This window comes from Sciurus carolinensis, chromosome 11 (genome assembly GCF_902686445.1).
Source record: "Sciurus carolinensis chromosome 11, mSciCar1.2, whole genome shotgun sequence".
Classification (NCBI taxonomy): Eukaryota; Metazoa; Chordata; class Mammalia; order Rodentia; family Sciuridae; genus Sciurus; species Sciurus carolinensis.
Window position 1 is genome coordinate 108,323,198 of NC_062223.1, and position 23,730 is coordinate 108,346,927.

The 23,730-nt window shown below is 32.9% G+C and overlaps 1 protein-coding gene across 1 annotated transcript in view; it reads left to right on the forward strand.

Annotated features, from left to right (window-relative positions):
- Positions 1-23,730, forward strand: part of Atm (ATM serine/threonine kinase) — a 152,519-nt gene that overhangs the window by 51,420 nt on the left and 77,369 nt on the right. The window contains 21 exon segments of the mRNA XM_047515806.1: positions 1,548-1,623; positions 1,626-1,673; positions 1,676-1,719; positions 2,966-3,135; positions 4,166-4,310; positions 4,312-4,413; positions 6,273-6,388; positions 8,019-8,044; positions 8,047-8,168; positions 8,574-8,634; positions 8,637-8,772; positions 11,543-11,682; positions 11,685-11,716; positions 12,237-12,392; positions 12,395-12,400; positions 13,339-13,471; positions 14,904-14,999; positions 17,324-17,422; positions 17,425-17,494; positions 21,467-21,537; positions 21,540-21,615. Of these exon segments, the coding sequence (XP_047371762.1) occupies positions 1,548-1,623; positions 1,626-1,673; positions 1,676-1,719; positions 2,966-3,135; positions 4,166-4,310; positions 4,312-4,413; positions 6,273-6,388; positions 8,019-8,044; positions 8,047-8,168; positions 8,574-8,634; positions 8,637-8,772; positions 11,543-11,682; positions 11,685-11,716; positions 12,237-12,392; positions 12,395-12,400; positions 13,339-13,471; positions 14,904-14,999; positions 17,324-17,422; positions 17,425-17,494; positions 21,467-21,537; positions 21,540-21,615 (1,925 nt within the window).

Consider the following 23,730-nt stretch of genomic DNA (forward strand, 5'->3'; position numbering starts at 1 on the left):
AATTAAATGACTGTCAATTTGTGATAATAGGAAACTGAAATGGACATTTGAATCAAACAATATGAATTAATAATTTCAGTAGATTGGAAACATTAGTGTAAATAGTGTAAAATTAAATAGAGATAACATACTGTACATTTTAAATTAGTTCATCATCAGGAAAATATTGATCTGATAGTTCATTTATAAGAAGACCTGAACTAGAAGTATAACTCAGTGGTAGAATGCTTGCCTGTCATGTGTGAGACCCAGAGTTTGATTCCCCAGCAAACCAGGTTTTAGAAAAAAAAAAAAAAACTAGGATTTTTTAAATTGGCACATATTAATTATACAAAATACTGGTTTAATTTTGTACATGTATGTATATAACATTAATTTCACTTCCCAGTATTTCCCCTGCCCACCCCCATTCTTTTCCTCTACGTTAATAGACCTAAGAAGTTTTACATCTGAAGATCACAATATGAATTAGCGGGGAAGGGAAAAAATGGCAGAATGAATCAAACAACATTACCCTATGTAAATTTATGATTACACAAATGGTATGCCTTTACGCCATGTACAGACAAACACATATATCCCATTTGTTTACAATAAAAAAAAAAATATGAATCAGCATTGTGATAGATATTTTTTAAAAACCCAAATTCTCTTATACTTCATTAATAAAAGCATATTGTCTTGAACAAAGTTTATGAAAGAACTTAGATCTGTGCTTTTGAAAGGACTGCTAAAATTTTGAGTTTTGTTCTGACTGAAAATATATATATTTTTTTTCCAAATCCTGGCTCCTTGTGCATGCTAGATGGGCAAGCACTCTACTACTGAGGTACCTGCAACCCTAAAAAGAGATTTTTAACAAGGATTTTAGGGAGTATATAGGTTTGTGTCTTATAAGGAATAAATGGAAGAATGAATTTAGTGGAAAGTTTATAGCTATTCTCAAATATGTCAGTGATTGCTATTTAGTAGAGGAATTAGATTCTTAGTTTCTCTTGTACCAAAGACAGAACTAAGATCAGCAGATTTTCTAAATATGAAGAGAAACTTGTATCAGATATAACTAGTAAAAAAAAAAAAGAAGCCTGTTAAGATTTTTAAAGTAATTGATAATTAAAAGCATAGGTCATTCCATCTAGTTGCATGATTTTATTGTTCCTTTGATAATATTAGGTGGCAGTATTTTTAAAAGTACAAAGTGCTATATATTAAGGTATTATAACAATAAAAATCAACCTAGGAGTTAAACTTGGTAGTTGAAAAGAAGCTTCTAATGACTCTCACCTTCTTTTTGCCATTTTTAAAAAATTAATTTATACCTCCATAAAGTTTTTTCCTTTGGTGATTCTCTCCATAAGAGTTTAGAAAGAGCAGTCTTCCTCACTGTGGAAAACACATTTTCTCAAATCTCTGCTATCACCCTAAACTATAGAATTTAAAATTCACAAGCTATTTAGATGTTGTCATGGAGTACTTTGCTTTTAGCTTGATTGATTCATTTTTAATGTTTAAATATTTATAATAGTGTCTTTATGATTCTTTGGCAGTCCCATAGTGCTGAGAACCCTGAAACTTTGGATGAGATTTATAATAGAAAATCTGTTTTACTGCTGATGATAGCTGTGGTTTATACTGTAGCCCTGTCTGTGAAAAACAGGCTTTGTTTGCCCTTTGCAATCTGTGAAAGAGAATGGATTAGAACCTCACCTTGTGAAAAAGGTATGTGTGTCTGGATATTTTTATTGTACTCTTCCGTGGATAATTTTTTTGTTGCTTTCTGTGGTGCTGGGGATCAAACCTGTGATCTTACATGTTGGGCATGTGCTCTACCATTGAGCTGCATTCCCATGCCCTCAGACACCTTAAATTAAAAAGGCTAAAACTAGATTTTTGGTTTTTTATTTTATTTTTTAAAAATATTTTTAGTTGTAGATGGACACAATACTTTTATTTTGTTTAGTAGTTTTTTTATATGGTGCTGGGGATCAAACCCAGTGCTTCATGCATACTAGGCAAGAGCTGTACCACAGAGCCACAACCCCAGCCCAAAACTAGAATTTTAAAGTGGCACTTATTTAAAGGTTGGAAACAATTTTATTTTTTCGGTTGGGAATATTAGAAAGCAGTTTACTAACTTTTAAAAATGGTATATTCATTTGTATGCAGTGTGATTTCTTACACTTATGAATCAGAAAGGGTCACACTGCAAGACTAGGGCCTCTGAGTAGCATTTATTGAGGGAAATATGTGGGAGACAAGAGCAGTATCCATTGTTTTGTCCTGGTAGATTCTGGGGTAACACATTAGATCTAACAAGGCCAGAAGTCTGGGGCTTTTAAGTTACAAGATTAGAAAAAGAGGACTGGGTCCAAACCTTGTAGTCATATCAGCTCAGTGTTAAAGAATGTGGCTCCCTGTTCCACTACCTCAGAATGTTTTGGCAGTTCTCATCCTTCCTGTTGGAAATTTTTTATTTGATAAATGTGGACTGATATACAATTTCTCATTCTATCACCATGATTTCCATGGAGTTTTATAGTAGACTCTCCTATAGGTAATTAATCTTGAATGAGTTAACCTTTTACCTCTCAGTATTAAGTTCTTTTAAGTATTCCATTATGCTTTACAATTATTAGAAGTGGTATATAATGTTTAGATTTTGAAAATTTGGGTTAAGACTGAGAATAATTTTACCTTACAACTTCCTTTGATATATAGTCAGATGTTGGAAAACGGTAACATTTTTATAATTTTATTTATTTAACATTTATTAAGGGTTTGCTGTGTGCCGATTGTATTAAATACATTTATTTTTTAGTATCCCTCTCATTGACAAGGAAATAAAGATACAGAGAAATTGAATGCATGAGTCGAATTCTACTGTAAATATTGTTAACAAAGATTTAAATGATTTATTTTCATTTTCTAAAAGGATCATTTTTTTTTTCTTTTGTGTTTGTAATAGGTTTTGGAGAAAATTTCTGAAACTTTTGGATATAGAAATTTAGAAGACTTCATGGCTTCTCATTTAGATTACTTGGTTTGGGAATGGCTAAATCTTCAAGATACCAAATACAGCTTATCTTCTTTTCCTTTCATTTTATTAAACTACTCAAATGTTGAAGATTTCTATAGGTAGGTTGATGCATGGCATGTAAGAATTATGTTTAAAATGAAGTAACAGGGTTTGGCAGTTCCCCCATTCTCCACTTCCTATAGATCCATAGACATGCGTATGAGATTGCATAATTGAAAATTGAGCGAGCTTATTTGCAAAAGTACTGAAGGCTGTCCCTGGATTTAGAATCTAGTTCTATCTGTGTCAGTAGCTGTGTAACTTTGAGCAAGCTGTGTAACATCCTCTGCACATTTGTTTTTTTTTTTTTTTTTTTTTTTTTAATCTTTAAAGAAGTTACAGAAAGAAACCTTAAAAGTCCTTTTCAAACTTTTTACTTGATCATATTGCATTTGGAAAAAGATCAAAGATAAATATTAGTGACTGATTATTTCAGCCTTGATTTTCTTTTCTGTTGCTTGACAATATTTAATCATCATATCTATTAGATTTAGAAGTTTAATGTGAAAGAATTCATTTTGCTACTTCTGACTCTAGAACAGAAAATTTTGAAATGAAGTTTGAAAAACTGAAAAATAATATTTAGGTATCAGGGTTATGGAACAGCATCTCTTATTTGTTGAACATGCTCTGTGCTAGGGATTTTGTGAGGTCCGTAATAGAGCTTTTTGAATGTAGACATTGCCTTTAAGAAGGATCTTCAGAGAGTATTAAATTTAGTGACCCTTTCATTTCTTTTGGCAATAACAGTATTTTACATTTGTTCTTTAAATTTATAAATTGCTTTCACATATCATTTTTATAATTTTATATTAAGTTGATTGTATATAAGAAATATATATATATATATAAAGTCCCACTTTTTGATCACAGAATTAGGGTGGTAATAGGCTAAGCTCTTATTTTTTATGTGATTTTATAATTTACTTAACTTTATTTCCCCTTTTATAAAATTAAAGTAGGAATGCTTAATGATCTAAAGTCATGCCTAATGCTGCGTGTATTAAAAACACTTTATTATTTCAAGGACTGTGTTGTAATTTTACTTTGAAAAGATATATAACCTATATTTAAAATTTTATGTTTTAGATCTTGTTATAAGGTTTTGATTCCACATCTGGTAATTAGAAGTCATTTTGATGAGGTTAAGTCCATCGCTAATCAGATTCAAGAGGATTGGAAAAGTCTTTTAATAGACTGCTTCCCAAAGATTCTTGTAATATTTCTTCCTTACTTTTGCCTATGATGATGTAGGAGATAGTAGAATGGCACAGCAAAGAGAGAATGCTACCACGGTCTATAATATGCTTAAAGGTGAAAACCTATTGGGAAAACAGGTATGGCTTCAAGTTTTACCTACCTTTTTTTCCTTAAATGATCTCAGATGGAAACTTTAAAATTTAAGGCTGTTTACTTATTCATTATTTATACAGTTAAATTTAGCTTATCTCACTATTTAGCTGACTCACGAATTTTTTGTTTTGTTGTTTGGTGTTCTCTCCATTTGATTAGGCTTTAAATAAGTAAAAAATATTTTAATCAGAAATAACTAGAAAAAGAAAACCAAACTTTTAATAAGAAAAATGATTTGATTGCTTTTGCCTTTCAAAAACTAATTGAGAGTAATGCATGTTGATAAATTCAAGTAATCTTGAACAGTGTATAGAAAATCTTGAGTCCATCTTCAGTCTAAAGTTTATTTACTTTTAAAGGAAAAGTACCATCCCAAGTTTCATATTCTGCTTTTTATTTTTCCTGACACTTTTACCTTCTAACATACTATATTCTTTTTGAGTGGGGGTTATTAGGGATTGAACTCAGGGGCACTACAACCACTGACCACATCCCCAGCCCTGTTTTGTATTTATTTAGAGACAGGGTCTCACTGAACTGCTTAGTGCCTCACTTTTGCTGAGGTTGCATTGACTCACGATCCTCCTTTCTCAGCCTCCCAAGCCGCTAAAATTACAGGGATGTACCACCGCCACCGTGCCCAGCAATACTTTGAATATATTCATTGTTTATTTTCAGTCTTCTCCACTGTATAAACACTATGATGGTAGCATTTGTCTTTTTTTTTTTTTTTTTTTTTTTTTGGTGATGATAAGCAAAAGAGAATTGGAACAGAATACCGGCACTTCAGAGGTTATGTAATTTGGGAAAGATACATGTAATTTGGGAGAGATACTCGGCCTCTATCCCCTTCTGCTCAGTCTTCCAGCTTATACTTCTGAGTATCCCTAGTTCTACTTTTTTTTTTTAATGTAGTCAAACCAGAATAGGTTTAGGAGGGAAAAGTATTTACCTTAAACCCTGATTGAAAACACCACCCAAAAATTAAAAAAACATTTATTAGCGTTCTTGGTTAAAGACATAAGTTAAATTTTTGCTAATCTCAGTTTTTAACATTAAATTAATATATACACTTTAATATTTTTTGAGGTATGCTATATTAAAACATTAACTTTTTTTAAGGTAAAAAAGGTTTGGTCAGTCCTTATCTGTTCATTCGTTAATTTAAGGTGTAACATAAAAGACTTACCTTTTGGTTTTTTTGGTACTGGGGCTTGAACCAAGAGGTGCTCTAATATAAAGAAATATTCCCAGTTCTTTTTTTATTTTTGAGAGAGTTTCTTGCTAAGTTGCCTGGGCTGACCTTGAACTTGGTGATCCTCTTACTTTAGCCTTCCAGGTAGCTGGGATTACAGGTGTGTGCCGCCATGCCCAGCTTTAGTCTACTATTAATGAAAAGGAATATAGGTAGCAGGTAGCCTCAGAATTTGGAATATCACCTGTGTAGAATTCTGGGGATAAGTCATATGGGGCACAAGTTGGCATTATTTCTAGTCCTGGAGAATTCTTCCCAGTAAAGCTCTATGAGTTCCCGTATAAATCAAGAGTAAAATGCAGATTGAGGTACAGTATCCATCAGTAGGAATTTGTTAGAACTACCAGTCTGAGGAATTTAATGGTATATCCAAAGTCTTAGTCAGTTGAAATAATTCTTTAAAAATTACATAATCGAATTAAGAAAACTTGCTTCGGTAGAATTTCCCTAGTTTTTCTCTTTTCAGATTGGCTGAATAGAAGAAAAGATAGAGTTAGCTATATGTCTTAATAATGTAAGCCCTTTGTGTTACATTAAAGGTCACAGATACAAAAATATTAAATATATTTTAATTTTGTGTCCTTGCAGATTGATCATTTATTCATTAGTCATTTACCAGAGATTGTGGTGGAGTTATTGATGTCATTACATGAAACAGCTGATTCTGGTGCCAGCCAGAGCACTGGAACCTGTGACTTTTCAGGGTATGTACATTTTAAACTTAGAGAACTAACCACAACTTCGCAAATTCTTTAGGAATTTTTATTGATTGACAAATTTTTTTTTAAATGGTCATCTTCAATCTGAAGTGATTACTTATCAACTTTATACCATAGTCTCCCCACACTTATTTCTCTTTCTATTTGAACTCTTTGGTGGCAATTCATAAGGCTTGTTCTTCTCAATCTTTCTGTAATATTTGAAGCATTATGCCATCTGTTGTGTTTTGAAATTTTTTCTCCAAAGGCTTCCTGATTGTCTTCTTATCATTAATAACTTTTTAGAGCACCTTTTCTTTATCATGCTCCTTAAATGTCAGAATTATACTCCTTAGTGCACAGTTTAATTTGGATATGATCCCATTTGGTTGCATTTGAATGTTCAAGTTATTTTCCTGGCCTGACTGGAAGCTACTTGAAAATACCCTTTACTGTGTGGTGGCACACACCTCCCCAGCATCTTGGAGGCTAAGGCAGGAGAATCACAAGTTTAAAGCCTGCCTTAGCAACCTCGTGAAGCTCTAAGCAACTTATCAAGACCCTTTCTCAGAATAAAAATTTTAAAAGGATGGGATGTTTCTCAGTGGTTAACCCTGGGTTTAATCCTTAGTACCAAAAAAAGAAAATATCTTTACTTTATTATCTGCTCTACCATGCTAAACATATAAAATAGTAATTGTGTTGGTTAATGTGAAAAATCAAACACCTGATAAAATCAGTTTAGGGGAAGAGAAGGCTCATGGTTTTTGAGGTTTCAGTCTGTTTTGGGCTGGCTCCATTGCTTTTGGCCTAAAGCAACAGATCATCCTTAGGGAAAAGCATAGCAGAGAAAATCTGCTCAGCTCATGACAGCCAGGAAGCAGAGAAGAGAGGAGTGGGGAAAGGGGAAATGATGCTAGAGGGGAGAGAAGGAGGCAGGAACAAAATAGAGTATCTAAGGGCACATACTTAAGGATCCACTCCTTCAGCTCAGTACGTCTCTTCAGTTTTACCACTTCCCAATAATGCCATCAAATTATTAATACACTGAAGGGGTCAAATTATTATAATACAAGTAGAAGTTTAACTCAAACCTGAAGTGAGGTAATACTAAGTCTCATTTGTGGAGCTGCCAATTAACTATCTAAAAGATTAGCAATTAATTTTAAGCAAATAATCTAAGAGTAGTCCCAGGGTGAAATATATTTAGATATTCTGATATTTATGAACTATGTCATTATTTATTTTGTTTAAAAGTATAGTTTTTTTTAATAGAAGAGTAGTTTTAAAATTTGGGGTTTCTTCTGTCATGATGGTATATGCCTGTAATCCCAGCATCTCGGGAGATTGAGGCAGGAGGATCGTGAGTTTAAAGCCAGCCTCAGCAACGTATCCTGTCACTAAATAAAACAAACAAAAAAACTGAGTATGAAAAAAAAAAAAAAAAAAAAAACTAAGTATGTGTCTTAGTGGTTAAGTGCCCCTGGGTTCAATCCATGCCCACCCCCCACCCCCCAAAAATTAGGGTGTTCCCACCTAAATTTCATTGGGAAGTTTAATGCTCTATGAACAAAACCTATTTTTTCTTGATAATATGAAAATGATGACTGCATTTTTTCCTATAACTATTTTTTAGGGATTTGGATCCTGCTCCTAATCCACCTTATTTCCATCACATGTGATTAAAGCAACATTTGCTTATATCAGCAATTGTCATAAAACCAAGTTTAAGAGCATTTTAGAAATTCTTTCCAGAAAACCCTGTAAGTATACATTTCTACCTTAGGTGAGAAAATTCCTTTTTCAGTAGAAATCTATGTAGTGTATCTTAAAGAAAGGAAAGTAAGCAAATGAAATATTTTTTTAATAACTTGAAAAGAAAAAGTCATTTGTAAAATTTATAATTGATATATTTGTTAGCATTAGCTAAATATGTTACATGTGAGGCTGGAATTTTGTGACACTTAAGGAACATTTATTTTTTATCAGAATGAGCTGTAATTTACTCTGAAATCTAAATAAATTGGCAATAGCTTTCTTCTATGTTAAGATAGTAATTGTCTTAATGTACTGTTTTGCATTTACTGTCAACCTAAATTTAAATTGTATTTTAGGTACTATAATATAAAATATATGTTATAACTGAGTATATGAAATTTAAAAAGTTTTTAACTGAATGTTTATTTTCTAGGATTCCTATCAGAAAATTCTTCTAGCCATATGTGAGCAAGCAGCCGAGACAAATAATGTGTATAAAAGCATAGAGTTCTTAAGATATATCACCTGTTTGTTAGTTTATTACTAAAAGATATAAAAAGTGGCTTAGGAGGAGCTTGGGCCTTTGTTCTTCGAGATGTTATTTATACTTTGATTCACTATGTCAACAAAAGGTAAATAATATATTCACCAATATATAAGCAGTTTGTCTATCTTGTTCTTTTAATTGAAAGTTTATATGCTTCTAAGAAATAGGTGCCAGAGTATGGTTTTCTAAATATTGCTTTTTTAATATGTATATTACAGCTACCTGTTTGTTTGTTTTGTTTTTGTGGTGCTGGAGATTGAACCCAGGGCCTTGTGCATGTGAGGCAGGCACTCTACCAACTGAGCTATATCCCCAGCCCTAATTTTAAATTAATTCATAAAAATTATACATATTTATGGGGTACACGGTGATGTTTTGATACATATATACGTTGTGTAATGTTAAAATCAGTAAGCATATCTAGCTGGGTGTGGTGGTGCATGCCTGTAATCCCAGTGGCTCAGTAGACTGAGGCAGGAGGATCTCTCATTCAAAGCCAGCCTCAGCAAAACCAAGGCACTGAGCAACTCAGTGAAACCTTGTTTCTAAATAAAATACAAAATAGGGCTGGGGATGTGGTTCAGTGGTTGAGTGCTCCTGGGTTCAATCCCTGGTATTCCCTCCCCCCACAACAAAAAAAAAAAGAAAGCAAGCACATCCATCTAATATGTTTATCATTTTTTTATAATGAAAACATTCAAAATTCTTCTAGCTTTAAAAAATGTGTAGTATATAATTGTTATCTGTAGATACCCTATTGTGCAATAGTGCACCAGAACTTCCACTCCTATCTGACTGTAAGTTAGTATACATTGTTCAGCCTTTCTCCATCCATCCCTGTTCCTGTTCTCTGGGATCCACCATTCTGTTCCTGTTCCTGTTCCTGTTCTCTGGGATCCACCATTCTGTTCCCAACTTCTGTGAGATCAACTTATTTATAGCCCATGTGTGAGTGAGATCGTGTGGAACTTGTCTTTTCAGAGAACCCATTTTGGGCTTTGTTAGTTCTTTTAAAATATTTTTTTTCTTTTTTTTTAATTTATCTCCACTCTCATTATCTCCTTTCTTCTGTTAGTTTTGGATTTCATATGCTTCCTTTTTTTGCCATTTCATTAAGAAGTAAAGTTAGGTAATTGAATTGAGATCTTTCTGATGGAAGTGTTTATGGTACAAATTTCCGTGTCAGTGCTACCTTTGCTGTATCTTATTATTTGTTTTTTTTGGTTCCAAGTGTTGAACTCAGGGGCACTCGAAAACTGAGCCACATCCCCAATCCTATTTTGTATTTTATTTAGAGACAGCATCTCACTGAATCGCTTAGCACCTTGCCTCGTTTTTGCTAAGACTGACTTTGAACTCTTGATCCTCCTGCCTCAGCCTCCCAAGCCCCTGGGATTACAGGTGTACACCACCATACCTGGTCTCATTATTTGTTTTTTATTTTGGTGGTGCTGCTGATCTAACCCAGGACCTCACCATTGCTAGCCAAGGCAAGCTCTCTACCAACTGAGCTATCTCCCCAGCCCTCTGAGCTTCTTTAGGAACCATTTCTGTCAGTGTTTTATTCCTTTGAATGGGCCATACGTCCCTGTTTCTTTGCATGCCTTGTAATTTTGTTGCTGAAAACTGGCCATTTCTATTTGTAGATGATTCAGTGTAGAAATAACATTTTCTTTTTCAGATTTCCACTTCTTTTATCTTTTTTATTGCTGAATGCTATAGCAGTTCATAACAGTAACCAACTATTTTTGCAGAATGTATTCCTTTATGTGGTTGCTGCAGGCTCTGTTCTGCAGGTTTGTGTTTTGATAGTGCTCCACAGAGAGTTCCTTGAAAACTATGAGCGTTGTGAGTGGTTTGTACATGAGAGGGACAGAATAAAACTTTTCCTAATGTTTGCAGTTGGAAGGGGTTGATATTCCCCTTCAACATTAGCCAACTTGCATTGAGCTGTGGGAGCACCTCCAAGTAAAAGTTTAGGGTCTTCTGTAGTCTTTTCTGAGCAAACGTCTGACCTTGGGCTTATGTGTGGCCTTCTAAATTCTTCCTAAATTGTGGTTACTTCTGAATTTCCTGGAGAAGCTCTCCTCGTTTTATATGTTTCAGCAGTAATCTTTTGTTCTATTCAGCTATAGGTTATTAGTTAACTTTACAAAGTTTCAAGCAGTGCCCTCAACTTTTCAATCCTGAGTAAAGTCCCTTAAATGAAATAGCCAAACCCCATGTATCAGTCCTTTAAACAGGTCCCAGTCAGGTTAGAATAGACTTACATAGTAGTTTGCAAATAAGATCTCTGCTTCCTGAAGATCCACCATGAATTGATGTAAGCCATTTTTGTGACTGCTGCTGAGCAGGGAAGAGTACTGGCAAGGACAATTAAAACCATTACAGAGATTTCCTACAGTTTTTTGGTTGCCTTTCTGATTTTGCATATTTTTTAAGTTTTATTTTTATTTTAAATTTTTGATTAGTGCATTGTAGTTACACATAATCATGCATACATGGAATATATTTTGCTCTACCTCAGTTCCCAGTACTTCCTCTTTCTTTCCCCTCATTTCCTGTTCTCTTTTTTCTGCTCTACTGATTTAGCATTTCTTGATTGCTGTAAACTTTTGACTTTTTAACAGAGTTAATGTAGTTGATTGTGATAGTTCTGCCTGCTTTTCAATGTTTCTGTTGGGTTCGGAGCTTAATGTGCATTTTCTTTGTGTTGCTGATGAGCATTGAAATGTTAGATATGAGAGTAACTTTTATGTCAAGCCTTATCAAAATTAGAAATGTTGACTAAAAATGATGTTTGAATGATTCTGTTTCAAAGTACTTTTCTAGAACCTGTTGTTTTTCTTTTTTAGGCCTTCACATTTCATGGATGTGTCATTACGCAGCTTCTCCCTTTGTTGTGACCTATTAGGTCGGGTTTGCCAGACAGCAGTGACTTACTGTAAGGATGCTTTAGAAAAGCATCTTCATGTTATTGTTGGTACACTTATACCCTTGTGAATGATCAAGTGGAGGTTCAGGAACAGGTAATTTTCCAATTCATCTTCAAAAAGGTATTTTGAGATATGTTGATAAATATTATTTTTACTTGGTGTAGTTTGTAATTTTAATGAAAATGTTTTTACAAAAATAGTTGGGAAGACATTATTAATCTTTGTAATCAGTTACAAAGATTGATTACTTAGATTTTGATCTAATAAATTATTGTTTAGCTTTGTTTGTTACACTGAAGTGTAGAAGTACTCAAAACTGGGATAGTAGTTTACACCATTATGATTTTGTGTGATATATTGCTTATATAAAATGTTTCACTAATGTGGGGATTTTTATGTCAGTGTCCACCTGTACAGTTCCTTACATGTTTGTGGAATTGTTTTGAAAGCACAGAAACTAAAAAAGTTGGTATCTTACAAGTAATTTAGAATATTTTATCTGAACTAGGTTAGCAAAGTTTTTATCATTTATTACAATGGATTTTGGTTGTTTTACTCTGAAATATAATTACAGATTTTTCCCTTTTAATTTTTCTTTTTAAATTATGTTTAGGTACTCAACTTGTTGAAGTATTTAGTGATAGATAACAAGGATAATGAAAACCTCTATCTCACAATTAAGCTTTTAGATCCTTTTCCTGACCATGTTGTTTTTAAGGATTTGCGTGTTACTCAGCAGAATATCAAATACAGTAGAGGACCCTTTTCACTTTGGAGGTAATAAGAGTTCTCCACTTCTTACTATTTGGTATTAGAAAGCTATACAGAGTAGTGATTCTTACAAACCTCTAATGGTCTAGTGGTAAAAATTGAATTTTTTTAATTGTAAAAAGACATGTGAGATCTAGCCTCTTAAGAAACAAAAAAATGAATCTTAGTGCATCTCTTTGCATTGCATTTAAAGTATAGATACCAAAGTTTCCTGGTACAGAATGAATTGGAATATTTAAGGAATGTCATATAAAATATTCTTGATTTTAACATACACATAAACCTGTGATTAGGACTGGGGATGTGGCTCAGTGGAAGAGTGCTTACATAGCATGTTCAAAGCCATGGGTTCAGTTCTTAGCACTGAAAATTAAAAAAAAAAAAAAAAAAAAATCTTTTAAGACAATCTGGTCCATTAATACCTCAAAATTACCTGATCCTTTGAGGGCCAATTTTATGTTTGCATTACAGATGATATTTAGCTTTTTAAAGAGAGTTTCAATTTTTAATCTTGGTAAACTTCAAAACTATATATTTTTCTTATAAATTTATTATAATTTTAAACTTAGTTTGTTTGATTATGTAAGCTACATGAGAACATTAACATGTAAAATTACCAGATTCAAGCTTTCCCTTTGAGTGTGTTGTAACAGTCTTGAAATCCGTGTGTGTGTATATATATATATATATATATATATATATATAATATATATATATATTTATGAGAATCCATTAGAATCTAAAGATTCTGTTAGATCTATTAGAATTTAAAGGATTAAAACATTATAGGATTTGAAGTGAAAGAGGAACTTTATTTCTACTTTGGTTTATGAGTCATTGTCTTTAAAAGGCACTTACTAATTTTTTTTTTATAAATTTTATTCTACAAACGAATCCAGTAAGCGTTAAAAGCATGTTACATTGTAACTAATTTTCTCTCTCAGGAAATTAACCATTTTCTCGCAGTAAGTGATTATGATGCACTTCCATTGACAAGGCTTGAAGGATTAAAGGATCTTCGAAGACAACTAGAACAACATAAAGATCAGATGATGGACCTTATGAGAGCATCTCAGGGTACTTATTTTAATGTCATGGGTTATTTCTATCCATTTCTTTTTGAAGAAATCTTTTCTAAATCTTCCTCTTTGATTGCCACAGACATGTTTTAGACCCTCATCATTTCTCATGTAACTGTAAAACTGGTCCTAACTAATCTTACTGTGAATTATTCTTATTTAATCTGTCCTCTGACCGAAGGATTGGATTTTTTTTGTTGCTTGGTTTGGTATCAGGGATTGAACTGAGGGGCTCTTAGCCACTGAAGCACATCCCCAGCCATTTTTTATTTTTTATTTTGAGACAGAGTCTCAGTAAGTTGCTGAGGCTAGCTTTGAACTTTTGATCCTCTTGCCTCAGCCTCCCAAGCTGCAGAGATTATAGGAGTGTCCAGCTCTGAATGATTTCTTTAACCCAAATATGATCATATTATTCTACTACTTTAGAAACTTTAACAACTTCCTTCTGCCCAAAAGAAAAGTTGTATATATTTAGAGTCAAGACTACAGGGTAACATATCTCTGCCTTGTGCTTAAACCTACTTAAGTGAAAGAAGTGTGCCTCCTTTAAACCTTTAAGCTGTGTGTTGTATGTATACATGTGCTTTTACATATTTATAGCTTTTTTTTTCACTTAAGAAAGCATTTATTTTATATTATTTTGATTTGAGTTTGTTATTACAATATTACACCAAGGAGAAAATTTTCATACTTGGTATGATTTTCATCTTACTGTGCCCATTAATTTCATATTTCTATTGTATCCTTTTTATTCTTCATACTTTTTTAAACAAATTTTTGTTTTTGACCATTTGAGCTCAAAAGTGCTTTATTCTGAGATATGTAAATATGAATAATGTTATATCTTGTTCTGTGTTATTTTACTGGCTAGAGTTGTGTTATGTAATAGAATCACTAGGTGTTGGTAGCTCTTTGAATTTAAATGGATTAAAAGGAAAACACAGAATTTAGTTTTTTCATTATATTAACACATTAAGTTTTCACAAGTATATGTAGCTAGTGGGTGTCATTGAATAGCACAGATTGCAGTCATTCCCATCATTGCAGAAAGATCTGTTGGATAGTGCTGGTCTAGATTTTAAATGCTAAATGTTAAAAAACTGAGATTCCCAAGGTTCCTTTTAGCTTTAGTGTTGAATGATTCTTATGTTTCTAATTATTTGTGATTTTCTAAGTTGATATTGACTTTTCTACATAACTTTTTGATGATGTTTTCTGTCTCTGTCTGCCAAATATTAAATCACTTCCACATAACAGTGTTTCATAAGGAAATTCAAATTTATATACTTTGTATTTTGAGCAGTTCATAATGTAAGACATTTTAAAAACTTTATTAAAAGTTTTGTTAGGTAATTTAATATTGATGCATCTTATAATCAAGAATGTTGTGTCCATGGTCATTTAAGCAAATTTTTTTGTATTATTCCTAGATAACCCACAAGATGGCATTGTGGTAAAGCTAGTTGTCAGCTTGTTGCAGTTATCCAAGATGGCAGTAAACCACACTGGTGAAAGAGAAGTTTTAGGTAAACTATGTATCTGAATGAATGTGAGTTTTTTATGTTCAAGTGGTCATCTTTATAATATCCTCAAAATAAGTGAAAGTTTGTCATTCGGATTATTGGAGAAAAATGAGATACCAGCCAAGATATTTTTGCATCTAATTCAGTTATCCCTAAGCAGCTGCCTGTTCATATTTTTCTTCCTTAAATATTCATATAAAATGAAAAGTTAATGACTTACATTTGTGAATAACTGTTAATTTGAAAATGCCTTATAAATATTTAGAAAGGTTAGAAATACTTCTTTGTAAAGTTAAGTTGCAAAAAAATTGACGTGAAATATTTTTATAACTGTCTACAATTCAATATATCATTTTATATAACAAACGAGAATGAAAACTTTGAGAACTAGGTTAAACTCACTTATTTAAAAAGCATTTAAGTTCTTTCTTACTGCCATTTGGGGAGAAATCTAACATGATAGACAACTTTATATCTAGTATAGGTGTTTAGATTTGGTTATCATAGGATGGAAGAATCACATTTAAAGTTAGCTTGAAACCGTCACGACAGCATTGCTTCACTAATAAAAATGAGAAGAATAAGTGGTGCTTATTGATTTTTGTGTCTTTCAGTATTGTCTTTCTTAATTTCTCAGTGGGAGCCTAGGATCTCTAGTATATGACCTTTTTTGGTAGATTTAATTTTTTTTTTTTTTTTTTTAGGTGCCAGGGATCAAACCTAAGGGCACTTAACCAGTGAGCCACATCTTCAGCACCCCCGCCTTTATAAAAAATATTTTAGTTGCAGATAGACACAATACCTTTATTTTATTTATTCATTTTTATGTGGTGCTGAGGATCAAACCCTGTCCCTCACATGTTCTAGCAAGTGCTCTGCCACTGAGCTATAAGCCCAGCCATTGGTAGATTTTTTAAAAATTGAAGTATATCTACATATAGAAAAGTACACACCTCCTACTTAGGTAGCTTAAAGAAGTTGACAAGAGTATATCTGTGCATCTGTCACCTAGACCAAGAAACAGAACCTCAAGAGAACTCTAGAAGCTTCCTTTGCCCTGGATTCTATTCCTATCTATAGCACTGCTTCTAGGGATAACCTAATTTGCCGTATTGGTCCTAAGAGACTTTTATGAGTAGGAAAATTATAGTGGTTTGACACGTTACTAACATCATATTCACAGGTGAAAGACTGAAAGCTTTCCCCTAACATCAGGAACCAAACAAGATTTTCACTTTAACCACTGCTATTCATTATGCTGAAAGTTCTAACCCAAGCAGTTAGACAAGGAAAATAAATTTGAAGCATCCAAATTGGAAAGGAAAACTTTATTTATAGATATGTGATCCTATGTATAAAAAATCCCAAAGAATCCAATAGAAAGCTACTATAGAGCTTATAAATAAATTCATAAAAGTTGCCAGGTATGAGATCAACATGTAAAAATCATTTGTGTGTGTAGGTGGGGCATTATGGTACACACCCGTAATTCCAGCACTTTGGAGACTGAGACTACAGGTTTGCTTAAACTTGGAATTTGAGAACAGCCTAGGCGGCAACACATCAAGACTGTCTCCAAATAATTTTTTAAATTAGTCATGTTTGTATTGCCAGCAATGAAATATCTGAAAAGAAAATTAGGAAAGCAATTCCATTTAGAATAGCATCTTAAAAAAAAAAAAGAAAATACCTTGGAATAAATTTAATCAAAGAGGTGAAAGACATAACCTTCTATTTGTTAGAAGTGAGTCTCTAAGTGTATCCTACAGTGAAAGGGGAGGGGAATTAAGCTTTACTTTTGAAAGAAAGACTATCAGAATATTTGTTGAACATATTTTCGTAAATACCACCATGACTGAGAGTAGGAGGTGTCCTCTAGGATGCTGAAAACATTTTTTATTCATGTAGGTAGTGATAACACAAGTGGAAAAAAATATGTGCCTGTGTAAAAATTTTCACTCAATTGTGTATTTAGGATTTATGGACTTTATGTATGTGACATCTCAAGAAATTTTTGAATTTTAGAATTATTACACCCATACAATGGCCATACCTCGATTTTTATTCTTAGTATCTGTATTCTCTTACTAGTTAATGTATCTCCTGGAAGTGATTCTATAAGGGAAAATATCTCTTGCCTACATAGACGATAAGTAAAGGAAATTATATAGTATTTTTTAGCCTCTTATAATCTCTTCACAATCTTTGTAAACACACTTAAATCTTGAACATGACAAGTAGCATTATGTTTTTGAAATTAAAAAATTTTCTGTTTTATATACGCTCTCTTGACTGTAACTCTACTGAAATGGAATTTCTGTATGTAGAGGCTGTCGGAAGCTGTTTGGGAGAAGTGGGTCCTATAGAGTTCTCTACCATAGCTATACAACATAGTAAACATACATCTTATACCAAGACCCTTGAGTTATTGAAGATAAGGAACTTAAGTGGACATTAATAATGCTGACCTACCTGAATAATACATTGGTAGAAGAATGGTGAGTATTTCTGTATCTCTTACATCTGAACATACCGACTTAATCTGACATTTAAGATTGATACTTCATGTAAATTATCATTTCCAATAACTAAGACTTTTAAATACTTTTTAAAAGTGTGATGTATTTCATGAAAAGCCTTGTATTTTATTTCATATAATCATTGACCCTACTGTGTACCAAGACCTTGATGACTATGATCAGGATTCCAGACAGGAACTGTGTTAAATTCTAGTGAGAGTAGATCAGGCAAACCAAAAAGATCAGGTAGTTCCACAAAGACAATTAAAATAGAGGAATTTAAAGGTGACATTTCATTACTTGTCTAAATCAGAGGTGCCAACTCACCTTTAGGCTGAGCTTTATTCTGGTCATATAGAAAAAGTTTCATATCCCTGAAAGTTTTAAGGTCATCAGATAAAATTTCTATTTTTCATTTATTCTCTGTGCAAAACAAATTGCAAAATACTATGAATATTTCAGTTTACTGGTGATGAGATTAAACCCCCATCCCATTATTTATTCTTTGACTGATTTACCCATCACCACTAGTTTGGGAGTTAAGTTTAAAGTGTTTCTCCTGAAAACAGGCATCTTTCTAAGTTGAATGTGTGTTTTGATTTTGTTTCTCTACCTCTCTTCTCATCCTGTCTGCTGTCTTTCTACTGTGGACTTAATGGACTACTATCTATTTTTGTTTTTGTTTTTGTTTTTTGTTTGTTTGTTTTACATTAAACAGATTGACATAGTTTCTTTCCCACTTTATTATAAAAATTTCAAACATATACCAAAGTAGAATTTAAATACCCATGTAGTCCGCCTTATAAATTCTGACCATCCTTATTGTTCATTTATTAATCCATGTCATTTTTTTAAAAACATTCCAAACATAACTTCCAAAGCATTTCTGCCAGAGTTAATATTTTAATTGTAGATGGACACAATACCTTTATTTGTTTTATTTAGGTTTTCTTATGTGGTGCAGGGGATCGAACCCAGTGCCTCATGCGTGCTAGGCAAGTGCTCTACCACTGAGCCACAACCCCAGCCCTCTGGCAAAGTTTATATTTTCCTTAATATATACATAAATATATAAACATATATCTATATAAAATATATATATTTAGTTGACAATGGACATTTAATTTATTTATTTATATGTGGTGCTGAGAATCAAACGCAGTGCCTCACACGTGCTAGGCAAGCGTTCTACCACTAGGCTAAGACCCCAGCCCCGGACCAGAATTTTGAGGAGAGATTTTTTCTGCAGGAAATTTGTATGCATTGATTATTTGTTAAACAATAATCTGTAATTGGTTTTTCTGAAAAGATGCAGAGATATTAGTGTGACTTAATATGTAAAAGTTTTTCTTTCTATAGGAGGGAGAAAACATCATTAGTATTGAAGGGACTTTAGCGTACTTCAAATCCTAAAATAGCTGGTGTGGTAGTTTCTTTGAAGAAGTACATTTGGACTTGTACTGAGGATCAGGAATCAACTATAAGAGAATTAGGTGTAAAGCATCCCAAACAGGTAGTGCTACAATACAGATGTGCTTGGTATATTGAAGGAACAGAAAGAAGCTTGGTATGGAAGAATATGGTAGGAGATGAAATTAGAACGGTAGGACTAATTCTAATTAAGGAATCTGAATTTTATTTGAAGTATATAAAGAAGCCATGGAGTTTTAAATAGAGTTGTGTCATGATGCAGCTTACATTTTTTTCTGTGGTTTTAATATGTCAAATGGATTTCAAAGGGACAAAATTGCAAACAGAAGATCAATTAAGAAATGATTGCGTGGGCTGGGGATATAGCTCGGTTGGTAGAGTGCTTGCCTTGCAAACACAAAGCCCTGGGTTCAATCTCCAGCACCACAAAAAAAAAAAAAAAAAAAAAAAGATTGCAGTAGTCCAGAGGGGAAATAATGGTGATTTTGATTATAGAGATGAGAGACATGAATGGAACCAGGATATGTTTTGAACATAGAGCCAGTGGAATTTACTAATGAATTGAATATGGAGAAATGAAGACAGAATTTATGTTTAGGGTATTTCCTCTGATGTGTGTGTGTGTGGTGGTTTGTTTTTGTTGTTTTTTTTGTTTTCTTGTTTTTGTGTGGTACTGGGGATTGAACCCAGGACCTTCTACATGCTAGACAATGTTCTACCACTGAGCTTTAGAGTTATAACTAGTAGTTGGTTTCATCCAGACAAACTCACAAATGCATGGAAATCAGTTTCGGTTCATGATCCTCCTCTTTTGCCTTCCTTCCTCCCTCCCCTCTCCTATTCTCCTTCCTCTACTTCAGTAGACTTCCTTTCACTCATCTATTAATTTGTATTTGATTGGTTCTTTATGTTATCCTACCCTTCCCTCCTCCTTTCCTTTATTTTACTCTAGCTTCTGCATATGAGAGAAAACATTCAACCTTTGAGTTTCTGAGTTTGGCTAGTTTCATTTGGCATGATATTCTCCATTTCCATTCATTTACTGGCAAAGCCATAATTTCATTCTTTTTTATGGCTGAGTGGAACTCCACTGTATAAATACACTGCAATTTCTCAATCCATTCATCTATTGATGGTTGATTCCATCCATCATTTAGCTATTGTGAATTGTGCTGCTATAAACATTGAGGTGGCTGTATTGCTGTAGTATGCTGATTTAGAACTTTCGGGAAAATACCAAGGAGTGGGATAGCTGGGTCATACGGCGGTTCCATCCCAGGTTTTTTGTGGAATCTCCCATACTTCTTTCCAGAGTGGTTGTACCTAGTCTGCAGTTCTACCAGTGATGTACAGGTGTACCTCCCCCACCCCCTCTGCCCACCTCACTACCATTAATGGTTCTTTATATTCTTAATCATTGCCATTCTGATGGGAGTGGGTGAAATATTAGTGGAGTTTTGACTTGCATTTCTCTAATTGCTACAATGTTGAACATTTTTTTTGTGTTTTTGATGGCCATTAGTGTTTCTCCTCTTGAGAAGTTTGTTTAGTTCTTTTGTTCAATTTTTGATTGGGTTATTTGTTTTCTGATATTATTATTATTATTTTTTTTTTTAGTTCTTTGTATATTCTGAACATCAATCCCTTATCAGAGGGGTAGCTGGCCAGGATTTTCTCCCCCTCAGAAGCTGTCTCTTCACACTCTTAATCGTTTCCTTTGCTATGCAGAAGCTTTTTAGTCCTTATGTCATCCATTTATTGATTCTTGGTTGTATTTCTTGCGCTTCGGGAGCAGCATCTGTTTTAAACCAAGAAACCTAAAAAAAATTGTCTTAATTTGATAATTATCATTACATTATCAGGTGTAATCATCAGGTTTTGTGACATGTTTGTCATTTGTTGTGTTTATAGTACTCTTGTACTGCAACCCTCATTTTCCTAGTTCTTTTGTTATTTTTTGTTTCTTCAGTTTTGTAAAAGAGAAGGACCTTCACTTTTTATTAGAGGTTTTAGATATCTTTACTTATGATTCTCAACTGGATTTTAGTCACAAAAAGTATGTCCCTACTACTATTTGTTTAAATTTTTTGTTTATAATTATTTTTTACCATTCTGCTTCTTCATAAATTATTTGTCCCCAGAAAAAAATTTTTAATCAGAATATTATTTTCTTAGATGAATTAGTATTTTGTTATTCTTATTACTTATATTATTGGATTTATTATATAAATATTATTTATATTTATTGTTATTTCCAAGTGTTCCTTTTGAGTCCCTTGAATTTGTGGTCATCTCGCGAACCTTATATATTGAATGAAGAGAGTTGCTATTGCAGTGATTAGTAATTCAAGTTTAATGAAGGAATATTAAAAATCCTTTGCCATTTTTACTTGGATATAGAATTTTATAGGTGTAAACTTTGTAATGGAAATATAAGTTTTAGTTTTTAATTTTTTTCAGTGGAGATTGCTTACATTCAAGATTAATAAGTAATCTACATGTGTTTTTTGTGTTTTTCAGTGTCAGAGTTCGATGCGCTGCTGTTACCTGTTTAAAAAACATTTTAGCTACAAAGACTGGACATAGTTTCTGGAGATTTATAAGTCAACAGCAGATCCCATGCTCGCCTATCTACAGCCCTTTAGAACATCAAGGAAAAGGTCTCTTAAGTAAAAAATGTTTATTGAATATCCACTATGTCTAGAATAGTTCTATTTAATTTGAATTATGCATGTCAGCTGGCTTAAATACTAAGGTAATACCACTTGTACTTTCCTAGGATTAATTTAAGCTATACTTTTTGAATCCAGGGATTTGTCATTCTTTTTTATGACTGTGAGAGAATTGATATAGATAACCTAGACAAGTAATGGTTGATTTGGGCATAGGGAAATTCTTAGTGACATGCCTTTTTGTCGTAGGAATAGAAATCCTTTTTATACATCAATGCTATTGATTCTTGCAAGCAGGCATTTATTTCCATAGCAAGTAATGTATCACAAACTCTGTAGAATATAAGAATAACCTACTAATCTTATAATAATAATAGTATAAATTAATAATATAATAATAATATTCTCCCTTTTTCCATGTTGATATCATTACAAGGTTCTACTAAAACACTCTGAAGGATATTTATAGAACCTCCTGCACCTCCTTTAATGTAAATGTGTTTCTTTCTTTTTTTTTTATAGTGACTCAATATATAGTTGAATTTCTTGCAATTAAATTTCAGGTCCTATACCCATCGTTAAAGTAGTACATTTAATGTATCATAATTTTGGTCTTATAAAATTAATAATACAAGCTTAATTAATGAACTAGTGAAACAACCATTTAAAGCACTGTAATTTTTTGTTTTTTACTTTTGCCTGTGTTTTTTTTTTTGTTTTGTTTGGTTTTTGGAGTACTTGACATTGACCCTGGGACAGTCTACAACTGAGCTACCTCTCCAGCTTTTTAATTTTTTTATTTTGAGTCAGGGACTCACTAAGTTTCCCAAGTATCCTCCTCAATGTTTATGGCGTCACAGTTTACAGTAGCCAATCTATGGAAACAGCCTAGGCATTCCTCAACAAATGAATGCATAAAGAAAATTGTGTGTGTGTGTTGTACACACATACAAAGAAGAAATTATTTTACATGGATGGAACTGGAGATTAGCATACTACATGAAATAAGCCAATCCCCCCAAATTAAAGGGTGAATGTTTACTCTGAAATGCCAGAAGCTAATCCAAAATAAAGGAGCAGGGCAGAGTGGGGAGAAAGAGAGAAAGGGGGGGAAAAAGGGATTGGGAATCTCATCAAAAATAGAGAAATGAAAATGAAATTCAAGATTCACAAAGAGTGCTCTTTGGAGTCTGTAGTCATAGTTGCAAGTTGCAGATAATGAAAGAGTTTGTAAATAAAATATTTATGATTATATAAAAATTTTGGTTAAATTTTCCTTTCCTGTTTTCTTTCATTTTGTAGAATAGGTTTCATTTTGTAGAGTTGGTTTTCTCACTTCACATCATACTGTTTCATTTTGTCTATATTTTATAATTGTATGGCAATTTCTATTACTTACAAATTAGGACATTTTGAAATTAAGATATGCATGATTCTTGTTTCTGTTGCCAATAAAATTATATGTGCTTCAAAAAAATAGAGAATGATCAGTAGAGTAAATGAAGGGGATTGAGAGGAAGGAAAGAAGGAGGATGGAAAAGGGAAGAATGTTAGAATAAATTTGTCTGAATTATTGTATATTCACATATAAATATAGCACAGTGGATCCCAACATCAAGTATATCCACAAGATACCAATTTTTTAAAAAACTATAAAATTTCAGAAAGATCAGTAGAAAAGAAAAGGAGGGGAGAAGGGGGCAGAAAAGGAGTGTTAGGGACTGAATTTAGAGCAAATTATATTCCATGTTTTTGTTATTATGTCAAAATGTATCCTAATGTTTTTATAACTAAAAAGAATCAATTAAAAGTTTTTAAAAAGAATAGCAGATGCAGAACTGAAACTCCATGGCCATTAACTCTGAGTCTTCATTCCCTCCTCCTCCCAGCCCTGGATCACACCTGCTTTCCTTCTGTAGGAATTGGACTACTCTAGGGCGCCTTACATATATGGAATCATAAAAAAAAATGGCAGAAAAATTCCTGTTCCCCTAAAGTATGTTGATTTGTAGTAGAAAGCACTCCTGCCCTGAATAGACTTTGCAACAGGAATAAGGGACAACTCAAACGACACTTTGAGAACTAAGGCAAAGTTAAATAGAAAAATGATGT